This window comes from Hippopotamus amphibius, chromosome 13 (genome assembly GCF_030028045.1).
Source record: "Hippopotamus amphibius kiboko isolate mHipAmp2 chromosome 13, mHipAmp2.hap2, whole genome shotgun sequence".
In the NCBI taxonomy this organism is placed as follows: Eukaryota; Metazoa; Chordata; class Mammalia; order Artiodactyla; family Hippopotamidae; genus Hippopotamus; species Hippopotamus amphibius.
Window position 1 is genome coordinate 38,578,385 of NC_080198.1, and position 26,294 is coordinate 38,604,678.

A 26,294-nucleotide genomic window follows, 5' to 3' on the forward strand; every position below is an offset into this window, starting at 1 on the left:
ATGGCGAGGCAGCAGCCGTGGTGGGGTCTCGGGGGGCCGACGACTCCGCTACTGCTGCTCCTTCTCTTCCTCTCTTTGTTCCCTCTTAGCCGGGAGGAGCTGGGGGGCGGCGGGGGCCAAGGTTGGGACCCGGGGGCAGCTGCTGCTACGGGTCCAGGGGCTCGGATCGGTGGCGGAGCCTTAGCTCTTTGTCCCGAGCCGCCCGGGGTCCGAGAGGATGGAGAGCCTGGCCTGGGAGTCAGGAAACCTGTCTTCCTGGGGCTCCGAGGGGGAAGGCAAAGCGACCAAAGCGGTCGAGGGCCCCTTGAGCAGCCGGAGCTGGGAGCGGAATATGAGGTCAAGACTTTTGGCAGCCGCGGGCGGGAGACAGGACAAGGACCAGGTTCTCTGTTATGCTGGCGTCCAGAGGTCTCTTCTTGCGGGCGGACAGGGCCCTTGCGAAGAGATAGTCTGTCGCCAGAGGGTCTGTCCCCAGGGGTCCCAGGCCCAGAGAACAGCTCTCCCTTCCCTTCGGACCTTCTGATTCGGCCCCGTGGTTCCCAGCCGGTGTCCTCCCAGAGGAATACCGGGAGAGGCGCCCCCAAAAAAGTGGGAACCACGCGCTTCTGCGGGGAATTGTGGGCGCCAGGGCGCCGGGGTCAGAGCGAGAGAACCGCGACATCTCGAGCGAGGAGGACAGGCCCCGGGCGGGACCGCCCTCCCGAGGCCGTGGGAACTGGCCCCGGACTGGATTCAGCACCTCGCAAGGCGAGGACAGCTCCCGCGTCTGGTTCAGCACTGAGAGAGTCTCGGACAGCTCCCGAGCCAACGCCCGAGCGCATGCGCTCCCGAGTTCTCTTCCGCCGCCGCTTCCTCCCGCAGCGCCCAGGGCCGCGCCCCCCTGGGGGCCCGGCCTGGCCCGGAGCCTGGAGAATACCCACAGCGGGCCGGGTCCGCCCCCGTCGCGCCGCGAACCGCCACCCACAGTTTCCGCAGTATAACTACCAGGCACTAGTGCCCGAGAATGAGGCGGCGGGTACCGCAGTGCTGCGCGTAGTGGCGCAGGACCCGGACACTGGCGAGGCCGGACGCCTAGTCTACTCGCTGGCTGCGCTCATGAACAGCCGCTCGCTGGAGCTGTTCAGCATCGATCCGCAGAGCGGCCTTATTCGCACAGAGGCCGTTCTGGACCGCGAGAGCATGGATCGCCACTACCTGCGCGTGACGGCGCAGGATCACGGCTCGCCGCGCCTCTCGGCCACCACCATGGTGGCCGTTACAGTGGCCGACCGCAATGACCACGCGCCGGTATTTGAACAGGCGCAATACCGGGAGACACTTCGCGAGAACGTGGAGGAGGGCTACCCCATCCTGCAGTTGCGTGCCACAGACGGTGACGCGCCCCCCAACGCCAACCTGCGTTACCGCTTTGTGGGGCCGCCAGCGGCGCGCGCCGCCGCCACCTTCGAAATTGATCCGCGCTCTGGGCTCATCAGCACCAGCGGTCGCGTGGACCGCGAGCACATGGAAAGTTACGAGCTGGTGGTGGAGGCCAGTGACCAGGGACAGGAGCCCGGGCCGCGCTCTGCCACTGTGCGTGTGCACATAACCGTGTTGGACGAGAACGACAACGCGCCCCAGTTTAGCGAGAAACGCTACGTGGCGCAGGTGCGCGAGGATGTGCGCCCCCATACGGTGGTGCTACGCGTCACGGCTACGGACCAGGACAAGGACGCCAACGGACTGGTGCACTACAACATCATCAGTGGCAACAGCCGCGGCCACTTTGCCATCGACAGCCTCACGGGCGAGATCCAGGTGGTGGCACCTCTGGACTTCGAGGCAGAGCGAGAGTATGCCTTGCGCATCCGGGCTCAGGATGCAGGCCGCCCACCGCTGTCCAACAACACCGGCCTGGCCAGCATCCAGGTGGTGGACATCAATGACCATACTCCTATCTTTGTCAGCACGCCCTTCCAGGTCTCTGTCCTGGAAAATGCGCCCCTGGGCCACTCAGTCATCCACATTCAGGCAGTGGATGCAGACCATGGGGAGAATGCCAGATTGGAGTATTCCCTAACTGGTGTGGCACCTGATACACCCTTTGTGATAAACAGTGCCACTGGCTGGGTCTCTGTGAGTGGTCCCCTGGACCGTGAGTCTGTGGAGCATTACTTCTTTGGAGTGGAGGCCCGAGACCATGGCTCACCCCCACTCTCAGCCTCAGCCAGCGTCACAGTGACTGTGCTGGATGTTAATGACAATCGCCCTGAGTTCACGATGAAGGAGTACCACCTACGACTGAATGAGGACGCAACTGTGGGCACCAGTGTGGTCAGCGTGACTGCTGTAGATCGTGATGCCAACAGTGCCATCACCTACCAGATCACAGGAGGCAATACTCGGAATCGCTTTGCCATCAGTACCCAGGGGGGTGTAGGTCTGGTGACACTGGCTCTGCCACTGGACTACAAGCAGGAACGCTACTTCAAGTTGGTGCTAACTGCATCTGACCGTGCCCTTCATGATCACTGCTACGTACACATCAACATCACAGATGCCAACACTCACCGGCCTGTCTTTCAAAGTGCCCACTACTCAGTGAGTGTGAATGAGGATCGGCCAGTGGGTAGCACCGTGGTGGTCATCAGTGCCTCTGACGATGATGTGGGTGAGAATGCTCGTATCACTTATCTCCTGGAAGACAACCTGCCCCAGTTCCGCATTGATGCAGACTCAGGGGCCATTACACTGCAGGCCCCACTGGACTATGAGGACCAGGTGACCTACACACTGGCTATTACAGCTCGGGACAATGGCATCCCACAGAAGGCAGACACTACTTACGTGGAGGTGATGGTCAATGATGTGAATGATAATGCTCCGCAGTTTGTGGCCTCCCACTACACAGGGTTGGTCTCTGAGGATGCCCCGCCTTTCACCAGTGTCCTGCAGATCTCAGCCACTGACCGGGATGCTCATGCCAATGGCCGGGTCCAGTACACGTTCCAGAATGGGGAAGATGGGGACGGAGATTTTACCATTGAGCCCACCTCTGGCATTGTCCGTACAGTGAGGCGGCTGGATCGGGAGGCGGTGCCGGTGTATGAACTGACTGCCTATGCCGTGGACCGAGGTGTGCCCCCACTCCGGACTCCAGTCAGCATCCAGGTAACAGTGCAGGATGTTAATGACAATGCACCGGTCTTCCCAGCTGAGGAGTTTGAGGTTCGAGTGAAGGAGAACAGCATTGTGGGCTCAGTGGTGGCCCAGATCACTGCAGTGGACCCTGATGAAGGCCCCAATGCTCATATAATGTACCAGATTGTTGAGGGGAACATCCCTGAGCTGTTCCAAATGGACATCTTCTCTGGAGAGCTGACAGCACTCATTGACCTGGACTATGAAGCTCGCCAGGAATATGTGATTGTTGTGCAGGCCACATCAGCCCCTCTGGTGAGTCGGGCCACTGTGCACGTCCGCCTCGTTGACCAGAATGACAACAGCCCTGTGCTCAACAACTTCCAGATCCTCTTCAACAACTACGTATCAAACCGCTCAGACACCTTCCCCTCAGGCATCATTGGGCGCATCCCTGCCTATGATCCTGATGTCTCTGACCACCTCTTCTACTCCTTTGAGCGGGGCAATGAGCTGCAGCTGCTGGTGGTCAACCAAACCAGTGGGGAGCTTCGACTCAGCCGCAAGCTAGACAACAACCGCCCACTGGTGGCCTCCATGTTGGTGACTGTCACAGGTGAGGGGTGGGGGTTAATTAAGTGAGCTAGTGACCTCAGCCTGTCAGGTCCTCAGGGGCCTCACAAGGCACTTCAAACCAACGAGGGATTCCCAAGCTTTCCAAGAATCCCTTAGACTCTGCGTTCCTGCACCCCACAGGATCTGCCTCACAGGTTAGGGTCATACAGTCTCTGCTTAGTGTCTTGGGCAGTCTCCACAGAACCCCAAAGATTCTAGGACTTTAGCAGACCCCATAAAGACTGTAAAGAACTGTCTGCTTGTTAACCTAGGGATAGCTCCCCTCCCTCTGAAAGGCTAGAGGTCCTGGAGTAATGTTCTGGAGGTCCCAGGAAAAGCCAGCATAGGCCAGTCAGCTCATGCCACATCTCTGTTCAGATGAAGGGTTACTTTGGGTCCAGTATGACCCTCAGCCCATCTGTGGAGGAGAGGGAAGCCAATAGTTTAGTGGTCAGGAACAGTAGCTTACTCTGACAGCTTCAGGCAGAGAGCTGACCCACATTGGCCTGGCTGCTATTGAAGGGGCTATGTCCCTGCCCTTTGGGAAAATGTCCAGAGGTCCACCTGCCTTTTTTCTGCGGCCATGGCTCCAGGCTTTCACAAACGTTTCCCTCATAAGAGAGCACAGGCAGGAGAAGCTCTTGCAGTCCTGAATGCTGGAGGCTGAAGGGGTTGGGAGAGACTTTACGGGTGCTTATTTCCCAATTCTGGAGCATGGACTCCTGGCGCTGCCAAAGAAGGCACTTCATTCATCCCACAATTCACTGGACAACCAACCCTGTTGGCCAGCCAATGTGTACTAGGGTCTGGAGACAAGGCATATAAGCACCTCATGTTCATTTCTGGGGGTGGCCACTGAAATCACAGGACCCAGGTCTGGGGTGATGGGCAGCTTGCTCATTCAAGGATGCTGAGGAGGAGGTCAGGGTCCAAGGCCCTCCTGGAGAGAGGGAGCTTGCTGACCTAGGGTTCTGGGGGACGCAGTTGAGTGGTCACTGAGCTAAGGATCCTTCTAGTGCCCTGGGAAAGCAGTTGGCTGACCAGAGATGGGGGATGGGTGACCTAGAGGGATATTTTTGGAGGGGATGTTTTGCTGGTTCTGTAATGCTGGGGGATGAGGGAAAGGAAAGTCGTTGGTCAGTGGCCTTGGTTCCTCTTTCTGTCCTGATTGGCCTGCTGACCATGATAACTTGGGGAAGGGTGGGTTACTGATCACTTAGGGACATTCTTGTGTGCTTTTTGAGGAATGACTTGCTGACCCATGTGCACTGTTGGGGGACCGGGGTTGGGGGGGGGTTTGGTTAATCCTTGGCTCAGTCCCTTTCTTGTGTTGGAGGGAGGCGAGAGGAAGTAGCAACTTGTTGACACCTTGATGCTGAGAGAGTTGGTGATGACAAGCTTCAGACCTCCTTGTGTCCTGGCAGGGTCAGCCTGCTAACATAGAGGTGATGGGGGACTGAGTAGTCACTGGCCCCAGCCCTCTTATGTCCCAGGGAGGGGTAGCCGCTGACCCCAAGACTGACCAGTTCCCCCACTTCCTCCTGCAGATGGGCTACATAGTGTGACGGCGCAGTGTGTGCTGCGCGTGGTCATCATCACGGAGGAGTTGCTGGCCAACAGCCTGACCGTGCGCCTTGAGAACATGTGGCAGGAACGCTTCCTTTCGCCGCTGCTGGGCCACTTCCTGGAAGGCGTGGCCGCAGTACTTGCCACACCCGCTGAGGACGTCTTCATCTTCAATATCCAGAATGACACAGACGTGGGGGGCACCGTGCTCAACGTGAGCTTCTCGGCGCTGGCTCCACGCGGGGCCGGGTCTGGCTCTGCAGGTCCCTGGTTCAGCTCCGAGGAGCTGCAGGAGCAGCTGTACGTGCGCCGCGCCGCACTTGCGGCCCGCTCGCTCCTGGACGTGTTGCCCTTCGACGACAACGTGTGCCTGCGCGAGCCCTGTGAGAACTACATGAAGTGTGTGTCTGTGCTGCGCTTTGACTCCTCTGCGCCATTCCTGGCCTCCGCCTCCACGCTCTTCAGACCCATCCAGCCCATCGCAGGCCTGCGCTGCCGCTGCCCGCCCGGCTTCACGGGAGACTTCTGCGAGACGGAGCTCGACCTCTGCTACTCCAACCCGTGCCGCAATGGCGGCGCGTGCGCGCGGCGTGAGGGCGGCTACACCTGCGTATGCCGCCCACGCTTCACAGGTGAGCGGGGCGCGGGGCTGCGGCCTGGCCAGGGCTGGGTGAACCTACAGTGCAAGTGAGGATTGCTCATCACTCTTGAGCCAACCGGGGTCGAGTTCAGAAGCGGTAGAGTCCAGAAGCGGTAGAACCTAGCACAGAGGGAGCCTAAGGCGGTGAAGAAATAAAGGCCTCGGTGCGGCAGAGGTGGTGAAGGAGGCGTGGCCCCGGGCAGGGGCGGGGCCCTGAGGCCCGCGGTTGTGGACGGGACGGGACCATAGGAGGGGTGACGCGGCTGGGCGGGGAGGGAGGGCGGGGCCAGGCATAATGAGGGCGGGCCCACAGCGAGCTGGACTTTTCCGAGGTGGTGGCGCGCGCCTGCAGCCCGTGGCCTTCGGAGGGGCGGGGCCCGCTTGAGCCCTGGAGGGCGCTGTCTCCACCGTTTCTGACCGCGACTTGACCCCTAGGCGAAGACTGCGAGCTAGACACGGAGGCTGGACGCTGCGTGCCCGGCGTCTGCCGCAACGGGGGCACCTGCGCCAACGGGCCCGACGGCGGCTTTCGCTGCCAGTGCCCGGCGGGCGGCGCCTTCGAGGGTCCACGCTGCGAAGTGGCGGCGCGCTCCTTCCCGCCCAGTTCTTTCGTCATGTTCCGCGGCCTGCGGCAGCGCTTCCACCTCACGCTGTCCCTCTCGTAGGTGCCCGCCCGCATCTGCGCGCCGGCACGCGGTCCCCACTACCTCCAAGACCCGGATTCCTGACTGCCCCATCCTGGCGTCCCATAGGACAGCGCCCTCTCCCCTCCCTCTCTCATCGCTTCCTCTCACACCCTAGCCTGGGTGGGCCCCCTCAAACCTTCTTATCACAGGGATGGTGGGTGTGAGGAGGGCTTTCGCTTGTGACGCCCCCCCCCCCCCCCCCCCAGGTTCGCCACGGTGCAGCCCAGTGGCCTTCTCTTCTACAACGGGCGCCTGAACGAGAAGCATGACTTCCTGGCCTTGGAGCTCGTGGCTGGGCAAGTGAGGCTCACATATTCCACCGGTGGGTGCCCTCGTGGACCAGTGTGGGGGCGAGTGGGTGTATGTGTTGGTGAGATGACTGGGGGGCGCAAGTCCCACGGGCACACCTGAACACACACCTCCACGCCCAATAGACAACAGTGAGGACCACTTTCCCTGTGGAAAAGCCCATCTCTCCACGAAGTGTGTGCTTCTCCTACCTGTCCAAAGGCACTCTGGTCCAGCCAGGGTGGCCACCAGCGGGGGGGAGTTATCTGATGCATCCAGGGTCACCCTGGGAGTAGCTGTGCCTGCATGACTGGTTGGGGGAAGGGGGGGACTTCGCAGCTCCAGACAAGCCTCCACACACGTCCACCCTACAGGTGAGTCCAACACAGTGGTCAGCCCCACAGTTCCAGGGGGCCTGAGTGACGGGCAGTGGCACACAGTGCATCTGAGATACTACAACAAGGTGGGCACCACCCTTGGCATGGGAGTATGGGGGGAGCTGGGATGCCAGGTTTTGTCCCTCAGGGGTCACCCTGGGGGTCCTGTTGAGTGGTGTGCCTGGGTCTCTAGCCCCGGACAGATGCCCTGGGGGGTGCTCAGGGCCCCTCCAAGGACAAGGTGGCTGTGCTGAGCGTGGATGACTGCGATGTGGCTGTGGCTCTGCAGTTTGGTGCTGAGATTGGCAACTACTCATGCGCGGCTGCTGGCACGCAAACAAGCTCCAAGAAGTGAGGCCCCCAGCCCCTGATCCCCAAGCCCTCTGCCTGCCAAAGCCCACCCCAACCCTTCCAGTACTGCCTACCAAACTCCCCATCCTTCCCCAAGCCACCAGATTTCCCTCTCCCCACCTGGATGCTGAAATCCCATCTACCTTAACCCCCATCCCTGTGCTCTATCCCAGACTCCCCACTCCCACACAGTCCCCAGGCACCTGCTCCCCCAAAGTCTCCACTCCCCTGGTCTCTCTAATGCCCCACAGCCCACCTGAAAGCCCATCCCCTCTCCCAGCCACCCAAATGCCTCCCTTTTTCATCCTCATCCTCAACCCCAGCCTCTTCCACCTTTCCCTGGACCATCTGCCCATTATGAACTCTCCTTTGCACTCCCACAACTGAATTAAGGCCCCAGTTCCTTCCTCAGCCAGATCGTACCCTCCCTGCTCAAGCACCTTACCCTCTGAGTCCTACTCCCTCCATTTCCTATGCAACCCCACCCCCCCACCCAGGAGCAAACCTACCCTGGCCCCAGTCCCACCAATGACCTGGACCCCTGACCCCCAGGTCCCTGGACCTGACAGGCCCTCTGCTCCTGGGGGGTGTCCCCAACCTTCCCGAGAACTTCCCCGTGTCCCACAAGGACTTTGTTGGCTGCATGCGGGACCTGCATATTGATGGCCGCCAAGTGGACATGGCATCCTTTGTCGCAAACAATGGCACCATGGCAGGTAGGCTTGTCCTCATCTAGGAAAAGAGTGGAGGGCTATATGAATTGACTCAAAATCTGACCTCCTCCTTGTCTCCTTTCCTGCCAAGCACTGTGTTGCAGCCTAGCCTTTAGGACCTGAGTCCTACCAGTTCCGCCCCCTGAGAGAACATGGGGCTGAGATCATGGCCACTTGCAGCCCCTCTGTACCCCTGTGTTTTGCCAAGCACTTGTGTCCCTCCTCATATTCTCACGCCCTCTATGTACCTTCCTCTTCCAGGCTGCCAGGCCAAGCTGCACTTTTGTGATTCAGGCCCCTGCAAGAACAGTGGCTTCTGCTCAGAGCGCTGGGGTGGCTTCAGCTGCGACTGCCCTGTGGGCTTTGGAGGCAAAGACTGTCGGCTTAGTGAGTGGGAAGCCTGGGTCAGGAGGGGCTTGCAGGGTAAATTCTGTTCTTGAGGTGAGGCCTGTGACCCTGCTTCTTTTATCCTACCAGCTATGGCCCATCCCCACCATTTTCGTGGCAACGGCACACTGAGCTGGGACTTTGGAAATGACATGGCTGTGTCTGTGCCATGGTACCTGGGGCTGGCATTTCGAACACGGGCGAAGCAGGGGGTCCTGATGCAAGTCCAGGCTGGGCCACATAGCATACTCCTCTGTCAGGTGTGTCTGTCCTCCTGATGCCTCCCTAGACCCTCAGCTCTCAATCTCTAATGCCATCAGCAGCATTCCTGTGGTTTCATTCTTGGTCACCCAGCATACTTCTCTGCCAGGTGTACTGACCATACTTGACCCTGCTCTGGACCCTGGCCCTTGACCCTCTTCCCCACTATCATATCCTCTACAGGTGCAGCGTACCAGCATAGATCTCTTGTGCCACCTGCACTCATCCACGACCCCTGGTCCTGACCTCTGCCCCCTAACTTCACTCTCAGCAGCATAGTGTCCCTGGGCACAGTGCCCTATGTGCCAAATATAGCCTTGTCCCTGCTGTACTGGCCTCTGATATTCTTGACCTCTGAGCCCCCTGATCTCACTTCCTGCCACTCCCAGCCCCAGCGCAACTTGGGGCTCTGACCCCAGCGCTGTGCCTCTCTACCCGCAGCTGGATCGGGGGTTGCTGTCTGTGACAGTGACCAGGGGCTCGGGCCGTGCTGCCCACCTCCTCCTGGACCAGGTGACTGTCAGTGATGGCCGATGGCACGATCTGCGGCTGGAATTGCAGGAGGAGCCAGGTGGCCGACGGGGCCACCATGTCCTCATGGTCTCATTGGACTTTAGCCTCTTCCAGGTCTGACCTCTAACCTTGGGGTGGTCCATTCTCAGCCTTCCAACCAGACCCACTTCATTTGACCCCACCTCTAGTCCTCTCACTTCCCTTCACTGCACATAGTCTGATGTTCTGCCCTGGGTCCCCCTGCTACCCCCTCCTCATGTCAGGGAGGCCGCACAGATTTCTGGCCTGGTCTTGGGGTGCCTCTGCAGATAGCACTTTGCCAAACACCTGGAAACCTCATGTGGTCTCCTAATCTTCCCAGATCAAAGTCTTAGAATTTTAGGGTCTGTTCTCGGTCTAGGAGAGAGAGGGCAGTCTGAGCCCAGCTCTCAACTGAAACCTTCCTGTCCCCCATCCCCCATACTCCAACAGGTCCTCTGTACTTGGGAGCATCTCATTCCCAGACCAATCCCCTGGTCCAGAGGGACAGAGCATGGTGGTGCAGGGCTAGGATAAGGCCAAAACTGACACTGGGCTGGTGCAGAGGTCCATTGGGTCCTCCCCCCACACCCCTAGTGCTGACGGTACCCTTCCCCCAGGACACCTTGGCGGTGGGGAGTGAGCTGCAGGGCCTGAAGGTAAAGCGACTCCATGTGGGAGGCCTGCCCCCTAGCAGTGAAGAGGAGGCTCCTCGGGGTCTGGTTGGCTGTATCCAGGTGAGGTTCTGCATGCGAACATGATACATGGGGCGTTAGGGTGAGTGGTCAGAGATCGGGGGTGCCTTGGGACCTGAAACGCTGCATTCACATGGGGGTTGGCATACGGGCAGTGGTGACCCAGAGTCATCAGAGACAGGTCAAGCCTTTCTGTGCTGTTGGAGGTGAGAATCTAGCTTAGATTATCAAGGGTCATTGGAGGCTTGTGTCAGGGACAGCATGACTAGGGGTTCCCTGGGAGCACTGAACTGGGGTTATTGGGTTAGGGTCTAGGGTTTGTAGGGAGAGTCCATGTCAGGGGTCATCAGACCAGGTGGCTGGCTCTTCTGAACTTGGGGCTAAGGTGTTCGACGTGAGTCTCACCTCTTGCTGGCTGTGTCCACAGGGAGTATGGCTTGGTTCTACACCTTCGGGGTCCCCGGCCCTGCCTCCCCCGAGCCACCGAGAGAACGTGGAACCTGGCTGTGTCGTGACCAATGCCTGTGCATCTGGGCCTTGCCCACCCCATGCTGACTGTCGAGACCTCTGGCAGACCTTTTCCTGTACCTGCCGGCCAGGTGGGGCCTGGGTGGGGGCAGGGTGATCTGGGGCTTGTGGTGAAGACTAGGGCATCTGGAGAGCCTGGAGGAGGCAGGGACTGAGAAGGGCAGGTGCCTGCTTCCTCCTATGCTCTGTGGCCAATGTTCTGACCCAACCTGCAGGTTACTATGGCCCGGGCTGTGTGGACGCCTGCCTCCTGAATCCCTGTCAGAACCAGGGGTCATGCCGGCACCTCCCAGGGGCCCCCCACGGCTATACCTGCGACTGTGTAGGTGGCTATTTCGGGCACCACTGTGAGCACAGGTAAGGGGCTGGGGGCTGAGTTGATGGAAAGAACTGGTGGGGGCTCGAGAGGGTCACTGAGATGTGGTGGAGGTGTCTCACGTGGCTGTCCACCCCAGGATGGACCAGCAGTGCCCACGGGGCTGGTGGGGGAGCCCAACGTGTGGCCCCTGCAACTGCGACGTTCACAAGGGCTTTGACCCCAACTGCAACAAGACAAATGGGCAGTGTCACTGCAAGGTGCGCGTGTCCCCATCCCCTGACCTTTTAACTCTTCTGTAAACATGTTTTGTGACTCTTATCCAGCTTACAGACTTCTGCCACCTGACACAGCTCCTGACCTCTTATCCCATCCTGTGACCTAACTGCCATCTCTTGTCCTTGACATCTAACCCCTCCCTTATGTTTCGTTTGAGGCCAGTCTTCCTTCTGGCCTGTGAGCACTCCTCTGACCCTATGCCCTTGATTCCACTCATTCCCCAAGCCCTGACCTGAGACCCCTACCTTAAACCCTGACCTCTGACCTCAGGTCTCTGACCCATTCTCAAACAGGAGTTCCATTACCGACCGCGGGGCAGTGACTCGTGCCTCCCATGTGACTGCTACCCCGTGGGCTCCACCTCGCGTTCATGTGCCCCCCACAGTGGGCAGTGCCCTTGTCGCCCAGGAGCCCTTGGTCGCCAGTGCAACAGCTGTGACAGTCCTTTTGCAGAGGTGACAGCCAGCGGCTGCCGGGGTGAGCATGCTCCACCTGGCTACACATATAGAGAGCTGGCTCTGGCACGCTGCCCCTAAGTCCCGTGGCAGGCTTGACTCCTTGGGTGGGGGCTCCGGGAGGCCACTTATACCCAGGCACTCCCACATTTGCCCCAAGTATTTTGATGACCTGTCACAGAATCTGAAGGGCCAGCTCGCGTGAGGTCAGCGGCCGAGTGGTAGGCAGTGGGCCTGGGGTGGGGGTGTGGGGGCAGTGGGTGAGGCTGTCCCTTGCCCCAGCCCCTGGCTGCCTGGCTCAGGGCCTCCTTCCTCCCTAGTGCTCTATGATGCCTGCCCCAAGTCCCTGAGATCTGGTGTGTGGTGGCCCCAGACCAAGTTTGGTGTCTTGGCCTCAGTTCCCTGTCCTCGGGGGGCTCTGGGTGAGTACCTGGGGGACAGGTGAATCTCTGAGGGTGGGGGCAGGCCTGTCCTCTGACTTGCTAGAGCCACCTCTGCTCCGGAGTTGGTTGGCCTTGTTCCTACAAAGAGGTGGGGATTGGGTAGGGGTTGATGTGGGCCCCTCACTGCCTCTTAGGGGCTCTGGGTCCCTCCCCGCATCCTCACTGAGCCTCCATCTGTTTCTCTTGGCTTCTGGGCAGGATTGCGGGGTGCAGGTAAGGGGTACGTGTTTGCTCAGGTGCGCTGCCCCCTCCCACTGCCAGAGCTTTTGCAGATCCCTCCTGCTGCCTGAAGTCCCTGCAGACCCCTCGCCACTGCCTGAGGCCTCTAAAAGCTACTCCCAACTGCTTGAAGCCCCTGGAGGCCCCTTCCTACTGTCTGAGGACCCTGGGGGCCCTTCTCTGATGCCTAAAGTCCTCAGAGACCCCTCTCCACTGCCTGAGGACGCCCCCTCCCCCACCACTTCCTAAGGTCCTTGTAGACCCCTTCTCAGCTCCTGAGGTTCCTACAGGCCTCTCCCTACTGCCTGAGGTCATGAAAGACCCTTGCCCTCTGTTTGAGGACCCCACAGACTTGTCTCTGTTGCCTGAGGTCCCCACAGAACCCTCGCCGCTGCTTGAGGTCTCCACAGTGGCTGGACAGAGACCGTCTGCGTGTGCATGCTCTTGTGTGTGTCTTTCTGTGCCTGTGCACGTGTCTGTGTCTGGCTTTTGGGGAGAGGGTTCTGTGTTTAAGTCAGGGTCCCTCTTGCTGGTGGCTACAAGCTCTCTTAAGGCCCAGGTCAATTCTCATTTAACTCTCATTCTAATCTCACAGATAAGGGAGAGATGGCAGCAAAGTCACCACTGGGGCAGTTAAAATTTGTGTGAGAATTTTCACCCCCACCTCATTTCGGTCACAAAATTTTCAGGAATTCTCCTGGGGGTGCACTGTATATCTGTGTGTTTGTCCTGGGCCACACATCTTCTTGTGTACAGGTGTGAGTGTTGGTGTGTCTGTTGTTCCCTGGGCTGCATGTCTGTGAAGCTGTCCTGGCCTGTGCGTGTGCCTGGGTGCACATGCACACACACAGCCCTGCCCTTGTGTTCTTCTTTATGTCACGGTGGTTCGTAATGGTCCACAGACCCCTCAGGAATTGACTGACGAGTGCCTGGGGCCCATCTGGGCTGGGGGCTGGGGCTTTTCCATCCAGGGGTCCAGCCATGGATGCCTACTACCTGGTCTCTGCTTCAGAGCTCCCCTTGGGGTAGGGGAGGGTGCCGTGGTCACCTCCTCAGTGAAGGTGTCCAGGCCCCAGATCTGATATGGGGCCAACTGCCTTCAGGTGCTGCCGTGCGGCTATGCGATGAGGACCAGGGTTGGCTGGAGCCTGACCTCTTCAACTGTACTTCCCCTGCCTTTCGAGAACTCAGCCTGCTGGTGAGATTGCCCAGACCTTGCCCCGCACTCAAAACCAGCTCTTGCTCTGGCCCTGGCCTCAGTCTCCCCAGGCCTGTGGTGGGCCCCAGACATCATGCCCTTGCCCTTGACCTCCTGGGCTTTGCCCAGTTACCCTTTAATCCAAACCCTTCTTCTTGTGTGGCTTTTGAGAAAGGCCTGAGGGACAACAGAGCGACCACCCCCCTCTTTGTCCTGGCAGCTGGATGGACTAGAGCTGAACAAGACAGTCCTGGATACTGTGGAGGCCAAGAGGCTGGCTCAGAGGCTGCGGGAGGTGACCGGCCACACTGACCACTACTTCAGCCAAGATGTCCGAGTCACTGCCCGCCTGCTGGCTCATCTGTTGGCCTTTGAGAGCCACCAGCAAGGCTTCGGGCTGACAGCCACACAGGACGCCCACTTCAATGAGGTGGGGCTGCACCTGGGACTCCTGATCCCCTGGCCCTGGACCCCTGCTCTTCTGCTCAGACCTGTCCTGACCCCAGGGAAGTGAAAGCCCCAGACTCTCTTTCTCTCTCTGCTTGTCCCCTCCAGAGCCATGCCCTTACCTACTGGGGCCCCTCTGAGCACCTGGCAGACCCCTCAGGCATGCCCTGTCCCCTCACTCGTCCTCACCTGGCTGGGCCCACTTTCACCTCCCTCTTCTCAGAATCTGCTGTGGGCCGGCTCTGCACTGCTTGCTCCAGAGACTGGGGACTTGTGGGCAGCACTGGGGCAGCGGGCTCCCGGGGGTTCCCCAGGCAGCGCTGGGCTGGTGCAGCATCTGGAGGAGTACGCGGCCACGCTCGCAAGGAACATGGAGCTCACGTACCTGAATCCCGTGGGGCTGGTGACACCCAACATCAGTATGTGGAGGGTGGGGTGGAGTGGGGTGGGGCAGGGGGCCATGAAAGGGCAAGGACCTGGAGATCTGAGGGGCTGGGGGCTCTCAACGTCAACATTAGTGGCAGGACGCTGTGCTGCCATCCTCAGCACTTGGCAGGGACGGGCTCTGTGCTGGTAGCAAGGAGGCTATGGGCTGTGGAACTCGCGTACTGGATGCGGGGAGGATGGAGTTGCTGGGTCTCACCCCTCTTCCTCCCGGGCAGTGCTCAGCATTGACCTCATGGAGCACCCCAGTCCCACCCGGGGGACCCGTCGCTACCCTCGTTACCACAGCAACCTTTTCCGGGGCCAGGATGCCTGGGATCCTCACACGCATGTGCTGCTGCCTTCCCAGGCCCCGCGGCCGTCCCCACCTGAAGGTGAGAGCCCTGGGGTGAAGCCTGGGCCAGATCCTGTTTCCTTGCCCCCCCAAGTCAGATACCATGTCGCCCTCCTGTCAGTTCTCCCCTTGCCAGACCTTCCCCCTCACTGCAGATGACCTCACCCAGGCCTTGATATTCAGGAGCCAGCCCTGGGGGGGCCCGTGTGTCCTTCGTGGGCTCCTGTTCCCTGCACCCACCTCAGTTCTGGACCTGCAGGGGAGAGATTCGCATGCTTGATGCTGGGTTGGGTTCAGAGCTGGGTTTGTGGGTGCTTGGGGTCAGAGGCCACTGACAGTGACTTCCCCTCCCTCCTCTGGCAGTTCTGTCCACCAGCGGCAGCAGCATGGAAAACTCCACCACTTCAAGTGTGGCCCCCGCACCGGCCCCCCCGGAGCCTGAGCCTGAGCCTGGGATCTCCATTGTCATCCTCCTGGTTTACCGCACCTTAGGGGGGCTGCTCCCTGCCCAGTTCCAGGCCGAGCGCCGGGGTGCCAGGTACGAGTAGAGTTACTCTCAGGCCCCTCACCCTGGGATTCCTGCAAGCCTCTGTCCAGCCTAGCACCCCCTTTTTGGTGGACAAATGAGCAGGTTCACAGTTATACAGAGAGGCTCCTGCCCACATCTCTGGGAGCCTTGTCCGTGCTGGGCTCCGTGTGAGTCGTGTTCTGGGCACTTGTGCAGATGAGTAGATAGGCACAGAGCCACAGCTGGGGCCAATCACATAAAGGATACAGGAACCAGACAGAGAGGCAAACTGGATGGTGGAGACAGGCAAAGACAGGCTGACTGAAGGAGGTCAGCCAGGGGTGGAAGGGAGGGCACCGCAAGGCAAAGTCTAGCTGCTTGGGCTGCAGACTCCAGTGTGGGCAGTGGGTCCAAAGCCCCTCAACTGCAATTCTGCAGAACCAGGCCATGGACTCCTGGTCTAGAAGCAGCCCAGCAGAGGCTAAAGGGGTTCTCAGAAACAGCATCCACTCTAGGGCATCCCAGACTCTGGGTGGGCCATGGCAAGTGATGTGGAGACAGTGAGGTGGGCAGCCAGAGGCTGGGGAGGTGAGCAGTGTCCAAGCCCAGGTGGGCTGTCTCCTCAGGCTTCCCCAGAACCCTGTTATGAACTCCCCGGTGGTCAGTGTGGCTGTGTTCCATGGACGCAACTTCCTAAGGGGTATCCTAGAGTCCCCGATCAGCCTGGAGTTCCGCCTGCTACAGACAGCGAATCGCAGCAAGGCCATCTGTGTGCAGTGGGACCCGCCTGGCCCGTGAGGACCTCCACTCTGGAAACCCTTGGTCCCCCTGGTAGCCCCTGGGAGGCCCAGCCTGCCCCTGGGGCCCCCGCCAATGCCCCTGTGCACCCAGACCCATGAGGAATACTGCTCCCCAACTCCAGGCACCCTTGACCCCTCCCACTGCCTCTCACAAACCCCTGCCTGGTGATGGGGCACTCCCCAGAGGGGATAGGAGGTCTGATTGCCCTGTGGCCACAGGGCGGATCAGCATGGCACGTGGACAGCACGGGACTGTGAGCTGGTGCACAGGAACCGGTCCCACGCACGGTGTCGCTGCAGCCGGACGGGCACCTTCGGGGTCCTCATGGATGCTTCTCCCCGTGAGGTGGGGCTGTGTTCAGAATCCCAAGGAAGTGGGAGGGTCAAAAGGCAGGGGTGCCCAGTACCCCAGTGATCATCCCTGTTCCCACAGCGGCTGGAGGGCGACCTGCAGCTGCTGGCTGTGTTCACCCACGTGGCCACAGCAGTGTCTGTGGCTGCGCTGCTGCTGACCGCGGCTGTCTTGCTGAGCCTGCGCAGCCTCAAGTCCAACATGCGTGGGATCCATGCCAACGTGGCTGCCGCCCTGGGGGTGGCAGAGCTCCTCTTCCTGCTGGGGATCCACAGGACCCAAAACCAGGTGCAGGGTCAGGGCCAGGGGACCGGTGTCCTGATGACCTCACCTGGCCCAGGAGGGCCTGGGGCCAGAGTTCAGGGTCAGAGGTCTGGGGTGCTCAGGTTGGGGCAGGACGCTGGGGTAAGATGTGGTGGCTTAGGGCTCGAGGTGGGATGAGGCAGGAGAGGTCCTGATGCCCTTCTACCCTGCCTTCAGCTGCTGTGCACCGCAGTTGCCATCCTCCTGCACTACTTCTTCCTCAGCACCTTTGCGTGGCTCCTCGTGCAGGGGCTGCACCTCTACCGTATGCAGGTCGAGCCACGCAACGTGGACCGCGGCGCCATGCGCTTCTACCACGCCCTGGGCTGGGGCGTCCCTGCTGTGCTGCTGGGTGAGGGCCCTGCTCACTGGCCCATCGAGGCCTGTGACCCCTGACCTCCATCCACCACATGGCCTGACCCCTGCCCCTGCCCCAAAATCCTGATCATGACCCCAACCTCAATTCCCCATGCCATTTGCTCAGGGAGGAGCCTGCTCTGCCCCCACCCCAGCTTCTCCCCATACGTAAGAGGGTCAGCAGCTCTAGAACAGATCTCCTCCATCCTATCCCTTCTGCCCCACAGGCCTGGCTGTTGGCCTGGATCCTGAGGGCTACGGGAACCCTGACTTCTGCTGGATCTCAATCCATGAGCCCCTCATCTGGAGCTTCGCGGGTCCCATCATCCTTGTCATCATGGTGGGTGCCCTCCACTCAGTGCCACCTTGTGCTCCCCTTATTGGGGGGTCGGGAGGTGACCCTGCAGCAGGTGTGGTGGTATCAGCTGAGGGGTGCCAGGTGACAGTCTGCAGGCTTCCTGGGCTTGGCCTCCATTCCTGCTCAAGTGGCATGGAGGTGGGAGGTGTGGGGTCAGAGACTCGGCTGCCTCTCCCTGCCTCTGTCTCTCCACCACCATCTTTCAGTCTGTTTCCCTACCTGTGACTTTTTCTATGATTCTTAGCTCCTCTGTTTCTCTTTGGTTCTGATCTGTGTATTTTGCATGTGTGTGTGTGTCTGTGTATGTTTCTCACTGGCCCTGCCTCTCTCTCTGTGAGTCTTAGCGTCTCTCCGTCCCTGTCTCTCTGACTGTCTCTGATTGTCTCTGTCTCTCTCTGCCCTGCCCCTGTTCCACATGTCTGGCCATGGGTCCAGATGAATGGGACCATGTTTCTCCTCGCTGCCCGTACATCGTGCTCCACTGGACAGAGGGAGGCCAAGACGACCTCTGCACTGTGAGTTGGCTGGCTGGAGGAAGTAGGGAATTCTTAGAATGGCGGCCCTCTCCTGTGTGGGGTTGGGGAGTTCCTAGAGCATCCCTGGTGCAGGCTGGGCTCCAGATTCTGAGTCAGGGGATGAAGTCACACCTGCCCTGGCCTGCGGTCCCTCTTTGGTGCCCTTGCCTTACTCTGGCTCCACACATCTGTCCCCACCCTGCTGTCTCTCCAGAATCTCCCAGGTCCTGGGTGGCTCACTTTGCCCTTTGCCCTGTGCATTTCCATCTACCTTCCATGCTTTTCCTCGTGCCCCACCCCCCACTTCCAGTCTGCTTTCCCCATGTACCCTCATGGCTCCGTGAGTACTCTCCTGGTTGTTTCTGTGACCTCCACACTCCCCTAGTGTCCTCTTGAGACCTCCATGTTTCTGTGAGTTCCTTTCCCTCTGTGTCCCCTGTGTGTCCTCTTCGTGACCCCTGTGTGTCCTCCCATGTCTCCTGTGTGAGCCTTGCATGACCCTCACGTGTCCTGTGTCCTTTCACGTTCCCGCGGCAGGACGCTTCGCAGCTCCTTTCTGCTCCTTCTACTGGTCAGTGCCTCCTGGCTCTTTGGCCTCCTGGCGGTCAACCACAGCATCCTGGCCTTCCACTACCTCCATGCTGGACTCTGTGGGCTTCAGGTAACTCTGGTGCCCCTCCCTCACTCTGGAGCAGCTGGGGCTTCAGTAGGTGGGGCCCGGGACCTTGACCCCAGGCCTAGAGCTGAATCCCACCTGATGACTGACACCAGACTACTGCTGCTCCTGGATTGACCTTCACCAGTGCTGAGGCTCCTGGCCACTTGCTGATCCACACTGACCTTCACTGACCCCGGTCACTCAAGCCACTCTGACCTCTCACTGTCTCTGATGACTTTCCCTGACTCCCTTACTGGGTCCCACCTTGGGCTTCTCTGCCTCACTCTGATCTGCAATGCCTGACCCCACTTGCTGACCCACAGTGACTTACACCAGCTCTAGCCGACCCCCTCGTGGCCCTGCTCTGACCTCTGCCTCATTTCTGACCTCTCACTGAACTTTACGATCCCCTCACTGATCCTTGCTAACCCACAGGGCCTGGCGGTGCTGCTGCTCTTCTGTGTCCTGAATGCAGATGCTCGGGCTGCCTGGACACCAGCCTGTCTGGGCAGGAAGGCAGTGCCCGAGGAGGCCAGGCCAGCGCCTGGGACGGTGAGGGACTCTCAGGGCCAGGGAGTCGGGGCGGTAGGGGGACCGGGAAGCCAGGGTTTGAGGCTTCTCCAGGGCTGGCTGACACTCCTGTCCCCACCCCTCCCCAGGGGCCCGGCGCCTACAACAACACCGCCCTCTTCGAGGAGAGCGGCCTCATCCGCATCACCCTTGGTGCCTCCACCGTCTCCTCAGTGAGCAGCGCCCGCTCCGGCCGGACCCAGGACCAGGACAGCCAGCGGGGCCGCAGCTACCTCAGGTGAGGCGAGCGGCCTCCGCATGAGGGGGGCGCCCAGCTCAGGCCAGCCCCACTTTACCAGGGGTTGGCATTCCTAGGTCCTCGGGGTGGCTCCACCCATCTCGGCCACATGGGCCTCTGTGCTGCCTCTGCCCCAGATGCCTCCTGCCACACACCCGGGGAGCCTTCAGAGCCACTCCACATGCACCTGACTGTGTACTCACAGACCCCCTGCCTCCAAAGCACCCCGTCACATCCCTCTTCGATGGGGGGGGGGGTGCTCCTGCATTTCCAGGGACAATGTCCTGGTTCGACATGGCTCGACTGCCGACCACACTGACCACAGCCTCCAGGCTCACGCTGGCCCCACTGACCTGGATGTGGCCATGTTCCATCGAGATGCTGGTGGAGGTGGGGGCCTGGGCCAGGGAGGAGGGAGGTAGAGGGTCTCTCCCCCATTCCCCTTTATTTTGTCCCGAATTGGGAGCAGCAGCTGACTGCACTGGGGTGAGCTCCCGCAAGGGCATGGTCCCAGGTAGCACCTACCCACCCAGCCCTGGTTCTCCTGGCAAGTCGCAACCCTTCTGTTCCTACCTCCACTCCAAGATCTCTCCCCAGGTCCCCAGCCCCCTTGCCATAGCCTCCCTCAAGTCTCCCAAGTCCCTCACCTCCCCTGGCCACTACTGTGTCTTCCTCCTGACCTTTGCAACTCCAGGTGCAGATTCTGACTCTGACAGTGACCTGTCACTGGAGGAGGAGAGAAGTCTGTCCATCCCATCCTCAGAAAGTGAGGACAATGGCCGGACGCGGGGGCGTTTCCAGCGTCCACTCCGCCGGGCAGCTCAGAGCGAGAGGCTCCTTACCCACCCCAAAGGTGATGGGGCCCTCTGACCCCATGGGTGACCAAGAGACATTCCATATTCTACCTGGTGTGACCCAGGAACCCTGCTATCCCCTGAAGATTCCTGGGACTGACTGATTGGGAACCTGGGGTCATTATTGGGCCCCCCACACCTCTCCCCATTCAGCCTCCAAGCAGAATTCTGCTGGCTAGAGACTCAGGAGTGGCCCGGGCAACAGAAGAACGAGGTCAGGGATGTTATCGGTGACATGTCATCTCTCCAGCCCCTCCTCTTCCCTGAGGGCTGGGGTTCAGCCTGATCTTCCTGACCCCTCAGCCATCAGGTTCCCTCCACCTCGAGGCTCTGTCCACCTCCAGTCAAGAGTAGGGGGCGCTTATCAGTATCGCCCTCCCTGGATGGTTCCGTTGATCTCTGAGAGACACCCTCCTAGTCCTACCTCTGCTCCAGGAGAAAAGCCCAGATTTCAGGAGTCATTAGAGTTAGGGGGCCACTGAGTCTGGATCACAGGGGTTGTGAGTCACTGGGGTGACTCCTGGTATTTGCCCTGGCTCCACAGATGTGGATGGCAATGACCTCTTGTCCTACTGGCCAGCCCTGGGGGAATGTGAGGCTGCTCCCTGTGCTCTGCAGACCTGGGGTTCTGAAAGGCGCCTGGGACTGGACACCAGCAAGGACGCAGCCAACAACAACCAGCCAGACCTGGCCCTGACCAGTGGAGATGAAACCTCCTTGGGCCGGGCCCAGCGCCAGAGAAAAGGTATGGATCCCTGACTTTGGCCTGTGCTTCGAGGACCCTGGGGACAGCCCATGCCCTGAGCCAGGGGATTTCACCCATCCAAATAGCCACACAGGGATCCTGAGAGCTTCTCTCGCTCTGATGTGGGGGCCTTCTGCTCCTCTATGCTGCTTCACGGTCCCAGGGGACTGCCCTGTCCTGACCTGAGACTTGCCTGCCCTGCATACCCTGGGCTGTACCACAGAGACCCCGGGGATCACTCCTGCCTCAACCCAGGGGATTCCTCCCCTTCCCCTAATGCCAGTTTGCTCTGTGGGGACGATAGGAGCTGCTGCACCCCAGATCTCAGAACTTCTGCTCTAACCTGAAAGGTTTCTGTCCCCCTATCCTGCTTTACAGGGGCCCCAAGGGGTTATCCCTGTCCCAATGCAAGAGGTTTCTGCCTTCACCCCTGCATCACAGGGACCCCAGGGACTGCTCCTGCCCCTACCTTGGGGATTCCTGCCTCTCTGACCCTGGCCTGCATTACCAGGACCTGGGGGCTGCCCTTCCTCTGACCTTGGGGGGAGGTTTGCCCCTACCCCTGCCGTATGGGGACTGCCTCTGTCCTGACCCTGGGGATTACTGCCTCCTCACTCTTACCCCTGTCCCGCAGTTTCTCTGGGGATTCCCAGGAACCGCCTCTGTACCCCTCCCCAAAGGGTTTCTGCCCCCAACCCTGTGTCACAGGGATTCCAGAGGCTGCTGCATCCCTAGAGTCAGGGAGTTCTTGGCCCTCATACACACATGCACTGTCCCCTGTTTGTTCCTCCCACAGGCATCCTGAAGAACCGACTACAGTACCCGCTGGTGCCACAGACCCGGGGTGCCCCTGAATTGTCCTGGTGCCGTGCAGCCACTTTGGGCCACCGTGCTGTGCCAGCTGCCTCCTATGGTCGCATCTGTGCTGGAGGGGGCACTGGCAGCCTTTCGCAGCCAGCCAGCCGCTACTCCTCCCGAGAACAGCTGGACCTGCTCCTCCGGCGGCAGCTGAGCCGTGAGCGACTGGAGGAGGCCCCTGCCCCTGTTCTGCATCCCCTGAGTCGGCCAGGTTCCCAGGAACGCCTGGATGCCGTGCCAGGTCGCCTGGAGCCCAGGGATCGGGGCAGCACCCTACCACGGAGGCAGCCACCCAGGGACTACCCTGGTGCCATGGCTGGCCGCTTTGGGTCACGGGATGCGCTGGACCTACGGGCGCCCTGCGAGTGGTTGAGCACATTGCCCCCACCCCATGGTGCCCAGGACCTTGACCCACAGCCCCCGCCTCTGCCTCTGTCTCCCCAGAGGCAACTCTCAAAGGACCCCCTCTTGCCATCCTGGCCCCTGGACTCTCTGTCCAGGAGATCGAACTCAGGGGAGCGGCTGGACGACGTGCCTAGCCGGCATCCCTCACGAGAAGGCCTTGGGCCACCCCCACAGCTGCTCAGAGTTAGGGAAGACCCAGCCAGTGGCCCTAGCCACGGCCCCTCCACAGAGCAGTTGGACATTCTCTCCTCCATCCTCGCTTCCTTCAACTCCTCAGCTCTCTCCTCCTCCATGCAGTCCTCAAGCACACCCTCAGGCCCTCACACCACTGCCACACCTTCTGCCACAGCCTCTGCACTTGGACCCTCCACGCCACGCTCTGCCACATCCCATAGCATCTCGGAGCTGTCACCAGACTCAGAGTAAGCAGAGTCCAGCCACCTGCTCACACCCCCATCAGTTTACGGCAACCTCCTGTGCACCCTGCCATGTATTCTGCCACAGAATGGGGTAGGGTTTGACAGAGAGTATGGGTTACCCCAGGCTCAGCACAGCTGGGGAGCCACAGGCTGAGGGCAGAAATCTGGTAGCAAATGGGGTGACTAGCAGGAACTTGCTGGCTGTGTGACTGGGGTCTGCACCTCCTGGACTAAGGAGGAGAGTGAGGTACCTTCCAAAGGGCTTGAGCTTGTGGAGGGGGGTGGGCAGGAGCCAAGGCCTAGAAGTGGGAGGTAGCCTGGTATGCGGAAGGGGCAGGGAGGAGAGGAGTCTTTGCTTGGGAGGCTTTGCTTAGGGCGTAGTGTGGGATAAGGAGAGGCCAGAAGCAGTGCCAGGATATAGTTGCCTTATATGCCAGGCTGAAGAACTTTGAGCATAAATTGTTTATTCACTTACTCATTCAGTCCAATATTAAGTTCCTCTTGCCTGTGGGCACTGGAGGGTAGGACACACAGGAATTGAGCTGGGACCTGGTGCATCTCAGGGTAGGGGATGGCAGACATACCTGGGAAGCAGCTGGGTACAGGAGTCAGAGAGGGAGTGGGGAGGAACCAGGCATTCCCAGGTCTTAGAAGCCAAAAGCAGAGTTGAGTTTTAAGAAGGAGGAACAGCTAGGTCAGGCTCTGTGGAGGTCTGTAGGGTGAGAGAAAGCTTTGGAGGGAAGGAGAGCCTGGGAGTGGGGCAGAAGACCAACAGAACCTGAGCAGAGATGGGGGAGAAGACAGGAAAGAGAGATTGGCAGGAGCTTTGGGGGCCTAGTGCCCAGGGCTCTGGAAGGATGCTGGGGTGGGGATGAGAGGGAGCTGTGAGCACCACCTGGGTCCTCCTGCAGCCTAGCCTTGGGATGTGACTGTTGGGGGAGGGCTGGGAGAACTGAGCAGGGGTTCAGGCTCTGGCTCACACTTAACATCTCTGAGCCTCAGTTTCCTCATCTGCAAAATATGTCTGTGGTAGCAAACTCTGCGATGTGGAGATTTTTCAGACAAAATCTGTCAGGTGCTTAACAGAGTCTGTACACAGGTGCTTACTGAATGCTTAGAGAAAAGACATAGGTGGCCAGCCAAGGGGCCTTGCTGGTGAGGCTGGGGGTTCAGAATGGGTGAAGGGCTCTGACAACCCCAGAATGGGCATAAGGATGCTAGGGGCTGAGAGGCAAAGGTGATGGGGGAGGTGGCCCAGGTCTGGTTTGGTGGGGAGTCCAAAGGCACCTGACTCTCAGCAACCACCCTTGATCTCCACATTCAATTCTGCAGAGTTCCCAGAAGTGAGGGTCACTCCTGAGGGGTAGACGTGCGGATGAGGACCAGCCGAAGGCAGTGGAAGATCTGGGCTAACAGAAGAGACTCCAGGAATTGGCGGCTGATCCCATGGCAGCCTCCTGTACCCCCCAGCTCTCCCTGTTGCTGCTGTGCTGACTTTCCATGCTCGTCTGTGAGCAAGTGAGCAAGTGTGTAACAGGTGCGCGGAATGAGGGAGCTGAAGGGAGGACTTTTATACGTTTTGTACCTTTGTAACCAGAGAAATATGCTTATGTTATTTTTCAGCTTTTCCGTCTCCCAGGGTTCTGAGGCTGGGCTGGGAGGGGGAGGGGGACAAAGGGGAAGAGGTGCAGAGTTTGGCCCATTTGGGTCCCTGGCAAATTATTTGTGCTCTTCTTTCTTCTTACTGGGGTGGATTCAGACAGGAGGGGTAAATGCCCCCCTGACCCATTCCCTGGTTGATCTGAATATTGTCAGGGCCCAAAGTGCAGAATTAGTCTTTGCTTTTTCTTGGATGTCCCACAGGCCAAACTTTTGGGACTGGAGGTTGGTCTTGGAAACAGGGGTCCTCTGACCTCCTCACAGGAGCTCGCTCCTGCTGCCCCTCCCCGTGGATGCGTGTGTTTATTATGTGGAGTCCCTGCCACTTACTGCCTTATGACCCAGGACTGATGCTGTGGGACGTTGGCGGAGCAGCAGAGGTCATGTTTACAGATCAAGGCTTCCCTTTCTCCTGTGGGGAGGGGCTCAGGCCTCTATTCAGACATTCCTGCAGAGGGTGGATGGAGGGGTCACAGCCCCTGCCCTTGCTGTGTACAAAAGTTGTCTGTGGTGCCATTTAATTCCCTGACACTGCCCCCTGCTAGAATTTATTCTGAAGGGTGGGGTAGGAGGGGGAGCAAAGGGAGCAAAAACTAGGGAATTAAAGACTCAGAATGTAGGTGCCACTGCCTCCCATGTTTACAGGAGCCTCCCTGGCCCTAGGCACCCAGGCTGCAGGAAGTGACTCAGTTCCATCCCTCCTTTATTCCCTTGTAAAGGGAAAAATGACTGTTAGGACTCTGTTCACAAACTCTCATTTTTATTATTTTGTCTGATGTCCAGAACTGGGGACTTTTAAATTTTATTACTTTGTTTACAGGTTAAGATTTAAAACATTTTAAAACTTTGTTTACATTTTAAAACTTTGAATTTTTACACTTTGTTTACAGTTGAGAGTGTTTTTTTCCCTTTGTTTACAAGTGAAAGGTAGAGAAAATGGGAGAGGGGCTTGGAGGACCCACCTGTGAGGACCTGAACCTGGCCATCTTGAGGGGTTTCTAACCCCTAGCCCTACCAGGCCAAAGGTCAGCCCTGAGTCCCCTGTTGAACAGAAGGCCTCAAGAGTAGGCATCCTCTTACCACTGGGAAGAGTGACCCTGCAGGGTTGTGGAGGGTCCGTGCAGACACCCACCTTCTTCATGCATACTCTTGGGAGGCAGTTTCCAAGGAGATTAAAAGTTCTACTTTACTGACTGGTGCCAAATCCCGCCAGCCAGGACCCCAGCTCTCCTTACCCAGAGTGACTCCAGCCCTTGAAGGGTTGGGGGGCCTGCTCTGGGGAGAGGGGGTTGTCCTTGCTATGTCCTAGGTTCTGTAGATGCCCCTCTCTGGGGGTCCCCCTCCAGCCCAGTGGCTCCTTTTCCTGTCTGTGTAAATTGTTCCGTGAAGCCGCGCTCTGTTTTGGGAATAAACTTCTATAGAAAATGGTTATTGCCTCTTTCTGTTTGGGGGGTGGGGGTAGGAGGGTGCCTATGAATGATTCAGGCCAGGCTGACGTTTGGGAGAAATCTGAGTACTGCCCCCCCCCCCCCCAAAGAATATTCGGCTATTTTTAGCTCATTTCATTGGAGATTTGGACCAGGTTCCTATCTCTTTCATCCTGAATTCTGTCCCTTCGCCTTGAGGTTGGGCGTGAAGTATGAGCACAGGTGCTGAGAGTAAGGCCCCAGTCACGGCAGCAACTTGATGGCTTCCTAAGTCTGCAGGGCCTGCAGCCCTGACCTGGCACTTGCCCTGGCCTTCAAACCGACCCTAGGAACTGCCCTTAGCCCATTGACAGCACTGACCCCCGCCAGACTTTC

The 26,294-nt window shown here is 59.3% G+C and overlaps 1 protein-coding gene across 1 annotated transcript; it reads left to right on the top strand.

Annotated features, from left to right (window-relative positions):
• CELSR3 (cadherin EGF LAG seven-pass G-type receptor 3) lies at positions 1 to 25,890 on the top strand. Its single transcript, XM_057705014.1, has 35 exons — positions 1 to 3,736; positions 5,283 to 5,933; positions 6,377 to 6,602; positions 6,834 to 6,949; positions 7,290 to 7,378; positions 7,486 to 7,643; positions 8,196 to 8,359; positions 8,618 to 8,743; positions 8,834 to 9,003; positions 9,446 to 9,631; positions 10,156 to 10,272; positions 10,658 to 10,829; positions 10,974 to 11,115; positions 11,214 to 11,334; positions 11,647 to 11,830; positions 12,129 to 12,230; positions 13,574 to 13,668; positions 13,889 to 14,098; positions 14,339 to 14,534; positions 14,778 to 14,933; positions 15,257 to 15,431; positions 16,028 to 16,195; positions 16,421 to 16,547; positions 16,635 to 16,841; positions 17,034 to 17,208; positions 17,441 to 17,553; positions 18,007 to 18,086; positions 18,624 to 18,747; positions 19,180 to 19,296; positions 19,404 to 19,552; positions 19,827 to 19,942; positions 20,247 to 20,405; positions 20,951 to 21,151; positions 21,948 to 22,836; positions 24,166 to 25,890. The coding sequence occupies exons 1-35, from the start codon at positions 1 to 3 to the stop codon at positions 24,191 to 24,193; spliced, it is 9,945 nt and encodes a 3,314-aa protein (XP_057560997.1). The 3' UTR covers positions 24,194 to 25,890.
• The last annotated feature ends 404 nt before the right edge of the window (positions 25,891 to 26,294 follow it).

Coding starts and splice junctions, on each gene's coding strand:
- CELSR3 (XM_057705014.1), top strand. CDS start 1: ATGGCGAGGCAGCAGCCGTGGTGGGGTCTCGGGGGGCCGACGACTCCG. Junction 14,535..14,777: donor GCTGGTGACACCCAACATCA/GTATGTGGAGGG, acceptor CCTCCCGGGCAG/TGCTCAGCATTGACCTCATG. Junction 14,934..15,256: donor GCGGCCGTCCCCACCTGAAG/GTGAGAGCCCTG, acceptor CTCCTCTGGCAG/TTCTGTCCACCAGCGGCAGC.